Source organism: Podarcis filfolensis, assembly GCF_964270895.1.
Source record: "Podarcis filfolensis genome assembly, chromosome: 10".
Lineage (NCBI taxonomy): Eukaryota > Metazoa > Chordata > Lepidosauria > Squamata > Lacertidae > Podarcis > Podarcis filfolensis.
The window spans coordinates 39,502,770-39,512,332 of record NC_139612.1 but is presented as its reverse complement, the minus strand read 5'-3'; the positions used below and the strand labels follow the sequence as shown (position 1 = coordinate 39,512,332).

Here is a 9,563-nt window from a genome sequence, read left to right as displayed (position 1 = left end):
CCAGTCATACCCCTTCTCATCCATTACTGACCTGTCCTTTCCTCAACACAGTTATATTACAGTTGATGATTAAAACATCCAGCGATAGTGAGTTCTAAAGGTCAGGAGTGTTCTTTGTGAACCTATTTTCTTTGTTCAGCCATCACAGAATATATCTGTTCTGTGATGTAGCAGCAGGCTTTCGATCTAGGAGTATGACCCAGGGAAAATTAATCACTTTTAAGTCTTATTGATTTCAAGGGCAGAGTTGCTCAGGTTACCTTTGGTTGGGCTACTAGCATTCTAGCTTTGTGTGTTCATGACTTTAAAAAAATGGACTAGAAGCCTGTCTCTAAAGAGTTGGCTGATAAAATTCCAATCAACACATAAAGTTCAGCCTCCTTGGGGTCCACATGGAACCTCCAAGATTGAACCTGAGGCTGTATACCATGACAGATTGGTTGCAGAGGGGCAGCAACAGTAGGAGAGGGCTTCCGCCTTAATGCCCCGCATGTAGGCTTGTGGAGGTAGCCAGTTAGCCATTGTGGGCAGTAGGATGCTGGAGTAAGATGCTGCCTGCAAATTCCCAATGAAAAGGCTGTCCCAGACGTCAGCACACCCCATGGCGTGCATGTTGGAATCATTGCTCCTTTTTCGTAACAACGCACGCATGACATCAGCATGCCTCGTGGCATGCAGAGGCCCTGTGGCTTGTCCATGTGATGTGAGCATGGCCCATGGTGTGTGCACAAAGCCCTGCAGAACCTTTGGGGGTACGGCCCTTTCATTGGGAACTGGGGGGAGCCATGGTGCCCTGGCCCCCCTTCCCAGGACCCCTGCTGCCATTGAACCCAACGTGTTTCGATTATACACAATTTTGGCTTTAGACGCGATCCGCAGAATGTAACCCCTGCATAAGTTGCAGGCTTGCTGTATTTTAAGGGCATGGTCTGACCCCACCTGTCCAAAGCATAATCAAAGATGTATGTACATGACAGAGCTCAGGAATGCCCTGCTGATCAAGCAAGGTTCAACTGCAATAATAACAATAACAATAATAATAATAATAATAATAATAATAAATTGCCTGAAGGTACTTCACTGAGAGGCTGCATTTCAGCAGTTCACCACATAAGGCACTGCACCCAGACACAGTAGCTCATGCTGCTGCTCTTGATTTGCCTTGCTTCCAACTGTCTTGTGTCTCATTCTCACACCCACCTTCGCTTGGCATAGAGGTTAGGTAACCAGCACACTGTAGCAAGCAAAGCCATGTATGTTCCAAATGGCCTCTCCCCGTAGCTGCAGCCTTCCTGATGTATAACACACCCCTTTCCTCCTCGCACCGTTCCTGCTGCTGGAGCTTCACCGCCTCGAGCACCCTACAAGATGCTTGGCTCTTCTCTCAGTTCAAAGCAGCTTGTGAAATTAAAAGGATACGTACTCTAAAAGCAAGTGATCTAAAAAAAGATTCTAAAAACTATTCAACTCTCCCCAAAGTCAAGCAGCAACAACTGAACTTGACACAGCAGACAAGCAGCAGCAAAAGATTAAGGCGTACTCTGGCAGGCGTGTCGGAACAGGGAAGCTTATAAAGCCTAAGTGCCTCCAGGATTCAGCACTGGCAAATATTCCCAGGGAAACCGATCTGGAACGCCAGGCCCATCAGGGCTGAAGATTTAGAAGGCCCTGCTTGGACAGTGCACACCAGGCTAGAGGCCTCTATGCTGACCCTTACACATGGAATGAAATACAGTGGTACCTCGGGTTACAGACGCTTCAGGTTACAGACTCCACTAACCCAGAAATAGTACCTCAGGTTAAGAACTTTGCTTCAGGATGAAAACAGAAATCACATGGGGGCGGTGCAATGGCAGTGGGAGGCCCCATTAGCTAAAGTGGTACCTCAGGTTAAGAACAGTTTCAGGTTAAGAACGGACCTCCAGAATGAATTAAGTTCTTAACCCGAGGTACCACTGTAGATAACGGGAAACAATATTTGAAGTATGGAGGACCTTGGCCAGAGATGGGGAAACTGTAGCCCTCTTTGGCTCCAACCTCCAGCAGCTCTAGCCAGGAAGGCCAGTGAAGGGTGTTGTCCTGCAACATCTGGAGGTCTACAGATTCTCTATCCATGACCATAGACATATTGAGCTTTATAGATGTAAACCCACACCTTAAATTGGCTCTGGAAGCAAGTAGATAGCCATCATAGTCCAGGTTTTAATATGCTCACTCCTTCGCAGTAGTTATAAAGGCTTCAGAAATCCACAAATGAAGGGGTCATGCCTACCAATCCTTTGGTAGGGCATTCCAAGGATGTGGCGTACCTACCTTAGATCTGATAAAGACCCAGCCCCCGCCCTGTTCCCAGCATAACAAAGGGCTGCTTGCCAAGGTACGTGGAATTACATTTGGAGGCACTGCTAGGATTATATTTAACAAGGGGAGCACAAAATCCTAAATCAATTGGTTTTCCAACTCTATTGAGTTCTGTGTTAAAGCATTATGTATATTGGTACTTCCTTTGTGAATAAAAAATTATAGAGAGATCATATAGGCCTACAGCGGGATTTAAAATACTGTTCTATATTGTCATCTGCTTTCAAAAATCTGATGACACACACAGGATTTAGCAAGAGTGTAGTCTTCCTGGCTATATTATAAGGTTCTGAGAGGTAATTCAACCTGGATTGTGTTCAGTCTGTTTTTGTTCTGCTTCCCCCCCATCTCCTCCATACAAAGGCGATTTCTCAGCTGACAGCCACCGAAGAGTTCAGATGAAGAAAAGCCTAATAAGGGCTTGTGACTCTTTCCTATCTGCAGATAACATGACACATTTCTGCTCGAGGAAAAGCAAGATGAAGATTGAAAATATGTTGACCCTTTGACCAGCAGAAATTAGTCCAATGAAAGAACCGATAAATGTCTCTCATATTGTCTGAAACCAAATGCAGCAACAATAACCAAGCAATCATACTGCTGAGCTGTTTCAGGCACAATAACACGACTGGTTTTTTTTCTTTATGTAAAGCAACTGTATCTTTTCTATGCTGTAATGCAGCATGATAACATAAAGCAGGGATGAGTATTATGAAGCCCTTAGAAAGGGATAAAAACCTCTGAATCCCAAGTCTGACCAGCCTCAGCCAGTGTGGCCAATGGTCAAGGATGATGGGAATTATATGTTATAGGTTCTCAGCTCTGGCTTAGAGAGACCAGGCACCTATTCTTGGGTCATTTTCTTTTACACAGTATAGGGGTGTCTGTGTGTTGTGTGACTTTACAAAGAAGAATGGCTGAATGAAGTCTGAGCAAATGAACAATTCATAACATTTCTGTCTCATAACTTACTGTGCTGACACCAGAACACAGCCTATTTTTTAATTTTTGTGGTGTGCAAAGAATGATTTGTTTAGGCTACTGCTGTGAAAGCATTAGATGACAACATGATCATTGATAGGTTCTAGAATACTATGATTCTATGATCTGGAGCACAGTTGTTTTCCCTTGTTATGAGAAAGTGTACCAAGTCCACCAATGAAACGGTCACATGGACAAAGACGATGCCTCTTTAGTTCAAGGTCGGTTAACCTTTGATCCACCAGATGTTGCTGGACTACAACTCCGATTGCCCCTGACATCTGACCGTGCTGTCTGGAGCTGATGGGAGGTGGGAATCCCTGGCCTGCAAGCTGCAATCAGACTGGGAGAAATATATATATATAAAATCTTACGGGATCCATGTCTTGGGACGATGCCCCCTCCATCTCACCTCTTTCCATCTACCGGCCAGAGCACCAAAAGACACTGCATTTGTTTACAATGGTGCTGTTTGCGATATGGCTGCAGGCGCCAGAAGCTTCCTGAGCCCTTCTCTCCCAAGCCTCGCCACATTCGTGACTGCTGCGGCTTAAGGAAAGCGGCTGGTTTGCGAGCTCCCAGCTGGAGGTTGGGGGAAGGGGGTGGGGGATGAGAAGGCAGCAGGCTCTGCAAAGGCCTGGCCGCGCCAGGTTCTGCCTCTGAGCAAACCCGGGGTCCTCCGCCTTCTCCCCGGTTCCGCGAACGCTTCCAGAGCTAGCTATGGATTTGCACTGAACCGGGGCGCGGATCAGTTGGACGTGAGCGGGAGCATGTGCGAGCAAGCAGGCAGCAGAGGACTGCAGATGCGCAGTCGGGGGAAGAGGAGCGGCGTCCGGAGAAAGGCGGCTCGCGTCGTTTCTCCCTTCCGCGCTGGCTGAGGCGAGCGAGGCCGGCAACTTTGCGCTCGCTGCCTTGCGCGTCTCGAGGGCCAGACGCCGCGCTCTCGAGCAGCTGCTCCCGCCGCCGCTGCTGTTTTCCAGCCCGACGACGCAGCTCCTCTTTCTTCTTCTGCTTCTATTTGTTTACAACCGGGTGACATCACTCCTCCCCCGCGCCCCTCCGCTCCGAACGCGACGTCACAATGGTGCGATCCCCGGATTGGCCGCGGCGGGTTCTCAGCCGCCATTGCCGCCCGGACGTGGTTATAAAAGGCGGCGCACGCACAGCCACTTCCTTCGTGCCTCGTAGAAGGAGATGCTGGAAGTGCCTGCCAGTGCAGCCGCCGCTGCCGCCAGCCTACGTCACAGGGAGGCGGCTGAGGAGGGGGGCCTGCTAACTTAAAAGTCCCTTGAACTCGATCGCTCCGTCCCCCTTCTAACCCGCTTCTTTCCCGCCTGCTCTTCCGCCTCCTTCTCCGCTTCCCACCCCCCTTTGAGGCGGCCCCGTGTGCGCCCACCGTGCCCCCTTTTACTCAACGCCCGGAGCTGGCTACCCCTTGCCGCCTCCATGCATCCTGCCCTTTACACCCGGGCCAGCATGATACGCGAAATCGCCGCGGCCGTGGGCTTCATCTCCAAGTTCCTGCGCACCAAGGGGCTGATGAACGAGCGGCAGCTGCAGACGTTCAGCCAGAGCCTGCAGGAGCTGTTGGCAGGTATGGGGCGGCGGGGGGGGGGGCAGCAGAGGGGGTGGGAAGGGGACGGTTTTAAGTATTTATCTCTTCTCCGCCACCCACCTCCTCCGCCTCCTCCTTATCTCCCCTGCTTCATCCTCCCTCTCCAGGTTTTGTTTCTCTTTCCATCGCAGCATTTGGAGGAGCGGGGATCGCTGCCTCGACTGCATACTTTTTTTTCTTTGGTGGTGGTGGGAAGGGTGTTGTGGAGTTAATGACCTCCTATAAAATGTGCCGCAGAAAGGGATGCATTTCGCATAAGACCAGGAAATGGCTCTCTCTCCCCACCCCCACGCGCGCTTTCAAAATTCGGGATTCACGAGATTGTAGTGCGTTGTTTTATAGTACTATCGCAATAACGGTTCCTTCGTGCTGTCCCGTCCAGAGGGGCGCGGGGGTGGCACGTTTCCCCCTCGTATGTATGTTCAGCTGCGTGCCTGGAAAGTCCCTTCCTTCTCTGCCTTCCTCTGTTCCTTCTTCAGTGTTTGTACTCAAGTTCACGTCATGCAGATTAGTTCTCCTCCCCCCACCCCCGGCCACGCATACACACACACACACAAAACCCAGACACCAATTGCACTTTTACGCAGTTATGGAAATAAAGGCGGGGCGGCGCTATTCCCCGCCCACCACAGTGGTTATTTGTTTTACATGATGATTCAAATCCACATGAAGGTGATTTGGGTTGAGGTTCGGTAGTTACTGAACTAATTGAGTACATAGGAGTTACTTTGCACGGCTGTTAGTATAAACGCGTGAAGATTTGTTTATCCCGCTCATCTGCATCCTTTTGCTTTTGGGGACAGACACAAGTGGCCATAAGCTGCGTGTTTGTCTCTTTCGGAAGGAAAAGCTCCTTTGCAGAAGGAATCTGTTTCCTTCTCTGGTCTGCGCTGGGTCCGAGGGTGGTCCTATCAGCTCTTTGTGTGTTCTGTGCCCCTCATTTGCAGTCCAGGGGGGTTGCTGTGGCCATAATCTTTGCACATTTGGAGACTAAGAATCCTATTTATTTTTCCTCCTGGTTTCTTAGGGAAGGGATTTTTGTCGACACTTCATCTCTGTGGCAAGGCTGTGGTAGTGAATACTGTAGTACCGTTTACCCTTTTCTGCTCATTTGGTTGGAGTTCTTTGCTGCAAACACACATTTACATGGAAGCAAGACCCAATGAACAGAAAGGGGACTTGTTTCTACGTAAACATATGTGGGATTGTGCTGCTAGTGTCCCTTTTCTACCTCAGCTGTTCTCCAATCTGTAGTGGTAGCTCCTTTTCCTTCTCTCCCTTTGGTGGCTGCTGCAGGGGCATAATACCATGCTAATTCCTGCTGCTGCTTATCCCACAACACACAGCTGCCCCTCATTTTCTTTTCGCTTTGTCTTAGTGTGCTTTCCCTTCATTGTACTAAGACAAAGAAATGCCAGCAAGGAGATTGTAATGTAGTAATTCAGTATGATGTGGTTAGGTTCTGTGTGTACATTATAAGACTGGGTCCAAGATGCTCCTTGAAGTACATTTATCATAACAATAAAACAACCTACATTGGACTTGGCTGTTATTCTTTTGCATGTTTTTTTAAAAAACAAATAACCCCACTGTTTCTAAACAGTAAAAATGGTTCGGAGGAAGAAACAGCCCTTCTAAAGAAAACGACCATCTTATTGGATTAAATGCATCTTACTCTGAGTTGCTTACTTGGAAAGGCTCCTAAGCACAGTTCTGGAAATAATAGATAAAATGATGGATAGCATTGGAAGATTTTAGTTAAAGCAGTTTAACCTACTGTAACAAGATTCCTGTTCTAATGTAAGAGCAAATGTTGTCCTGCTGAGAGTAAATACCTAATCCATACATGTAAACATATGAGGATAAGTCCAAATTTGAGCAAAACATTAAGGGAAATGTCAAAAAGTTCATTTTTTCAAAAATCAGTCACCCAGTGTGTTTCAGTAATAATAGACTCAAGAGATAGCAAACCAATTCTAAAAAAGAAATATGCATAACTTGCCTATCCCAATTGTTAGGAATCCAGAATTCTGGAAAACTTATAGCCAAACATATAGGCGGTGTGACACAGTACTTAGGACACCTCTTTGTTTAGCACCTCAGGCAAGGTCCCACTTCACATGTTAGAATTTCATATGTGCATATTCTTATTTGCTTATGGAGAAGGTTGCACAAGTCTCTGTGGTATGTTGCACACATCAGGAAATAGATTTCGTGCTTCTTTCAGATGTGTATTTATGGTACAGCTGAAAAAAGATGTGGGAGAATATTACTGCATTACAAACTACACATGATGAAACTGTGAAGAGGCCTTTGGATATATACTCAAGATTCTCCCCCCCCCCCGACCCCCAAATTGGTTTTATCGCCCTACTTTGAGGTGTCTAGGTGCCCAATTACATGTTTTTCTCACCCCCATTTGTGGAGGGTATCATTCAGTACTGATTTTATACATGCATAGGCTGTTAAATGTGCCTTTAGCTACAATGATCAAAATACTTGGTTTCTGTTGAGCCTGCCATTACTTTCCAGGCCATCGAATATTATTCTACATTTTTGCATCTGTGTCACATTTCTCTCCCCCCCCTCTTGTTCTAAGCTACCATTTTCAAGCGTAATAACACGATTACACACATTGGTTATCTGAAGAGCAAAGTATGATCTTTTGTTGCTTTTCATTTTGTTCTGTAGAACACTATAAACACCACTGGTTCCCTGAAAAGCCATGCAAAGGATCGGGCTATCGCTGCATCCGGATCAACCATAAAATGGATCCCTTGATTGGGCAGGCAGCACAACGAATTGGACTCAGCGGTCAAGAACTGTTCCGGCTTCTTCCAAGTGAACTCACTCTCTGGGTCGACCCTTACGAGGTATCCTATCGCATCGGAGAGGATGGCTCAATCTGTGTGCTGTATGAAGCCACACCAGCAGGAGCTAGCCAAAACAGCACCAGCATGCAAATGGTAGACAGCAGAATAAGCTGTAAGGAAGAACTTCTCTTGGGCAGAACCAGTCCCTCCAAGAGCTACAATATGATGACTGTATCAGGTTAAGATAATAGCCTATGGATGGATCATCTTATAATGGATGGATAAAATTTGGTTTTTACTTTGGGTGGGCTCCTCTGGGGATGGATTATGGAATTTAAACCATGTCACACCTGTGAAGACCTGGCACAAGATAGAATGGTAAACTTTTATTTTATAGTGGCAGTGCCATAGTTTCGACAGTACCTTTCAGTGATTTAAATAGCCTGTGAGTAAAGATGATTGCTTTATTTCCTAAGGTGTGAAGTTGTCCAAGGAAGGCTGCAGTTTTCTCCCAGATGTCTTGCTTAATTTTTTTCCATTTTTTTGAAAAAACATCAGTTTTCAGCCTAAAGCTATAGCTATAAAATTTATTCTCTGCAGTAAATGTTGCAGAGTAAATTTGCACTATTGACATTTTTAGAAAAAAAAATTGTTAACATTTTTGGCAGCTCAGTAACAAGACTTGTTATGAACATGGTAGTACTGGAAATTTTATCTGACAAGACTTTTACCTAGCACTTAACAATCTGTATAAACTGTACATAAGTCACACTTGGTGAGCATGAACTGGGGAAAATGGTCAGATCTCTGTATATTGGCCTTCAAAGTAGCAAGTGAGCAGGATCTGCTATGCCAACAGGCTTGAGAGAGACCATATAAAGACACTGTCTGAACTGTGGTGTGTTTTACCAGCCAGCTATCTGTACATTTGCTAGCTTGTAGTTTTCTAAGACTGAGTAAACCTCTTATTTTTAGAAAGTGGAGGTCTGGTTTGTAATTTCCTTGTACTTAATTGGGTAAAAGTCTTTTCCACAAACCACCATCTATTTTGTGAACTTTGTTAGTCATCTTTTTTTTTTTTTTGGTAAATTATGAACTGGTGTAAATTTGTACAGTTCATGTATATTGATTGTGGCAAAGTTGTACAGATTTCTATATTTTGGATGAGAAACTTTTCTTCTCTCTATAATAAATTGTTTCCTATCTTGGCATTTTAATTTAATCTCTTGTCGTGCTTGCATAGGATCAGTTTAAATTATTTTTAGTCCTAGTGGACTTTTGTAAAGGATGGAAGCACTTGAGGTAGGGGAGAGCTTGATAAAAGTTTTGGATGGAAGAAGAGGATCATTGGGTATAAATGTTTGAGGAGCCCAGACCATACATTAATGTATCACTTTTAACACCTTTAAAAATGGGCCATAACGTGGAAATAATGCAAGGGTCCAATTATTCCTAAATATGAGGAAAACATGCAGAACGACCAACAGACATGCAGAACAATCAACAAACGAGCAGTGAATAAATCCAGCGGATCAATGTTTACATGGTTTCCTGATGAACGAGGAGCTAGCAAACCATTAAAACAAGAAAAAATAAAAATACACCTCATTTCCAACTTGACGGATGCCCAGCTCAATTGGTATTTACTAGGATCAATGTCACACAGCCCTTAGGAGCAGGTTAACCACTCAACAGAAAGGTTGATTGCCTTTTGCTTTTCTTCAAACACAAGATTCTCTTAGAGTTCAGTGAGATGGGATCCAGCAAAAGGTATGTATGTGTATGTTTTTCTT

The 9,563-nt window shown here is 45.5% G+C and overlaps 1 protein-coding gene and 1 long non-coding RNA gene across 2 annotated transcripts; one reads left to right on the top strand and one right to left on the bottom strand.

Annotated features, from left to right (window-relative positions):
• Window positions 1-3,349: 3,349 nt before the first annotated feature.
• On the bottom strand, window positions 3,350-3,840 carry LOC310743335. The gene is made up of 2 exons (XR_014538961.1): window positions 3,717-3,840; window positions 3,350-3,642 (listed from the first exon to the last, which is right to left on the bottom strand). It is a non-coding gene; the product is annotated as an uncharacterized lncRNA (long non-coding RNA).
• A 39-nt stretch (window positions 3,841-3,879) lies between these two features.
• Window positions 3,880-8,987, top strand: BTG1 (BTG anti-proliferation factor 1). Its single transcript, XM_083573499.1, has 2 exons — window positions 3,880-4,936; window positions 7,649-8,987. The coding sequence occupies exons 1-2, from the start codon at window positions 4,789-4,791 to the stop codon at window positions 8,011-8,013; spliced, it is 513 nt and encodes a 170-aa protein (XP_083429625.1). The 5' UTR covers window positions 3,880-4,788; the 3' UTR covers window positions 8,014-8,987.
• Window positions 8,988-9,563: the final 576 nt, after the last annotated feature.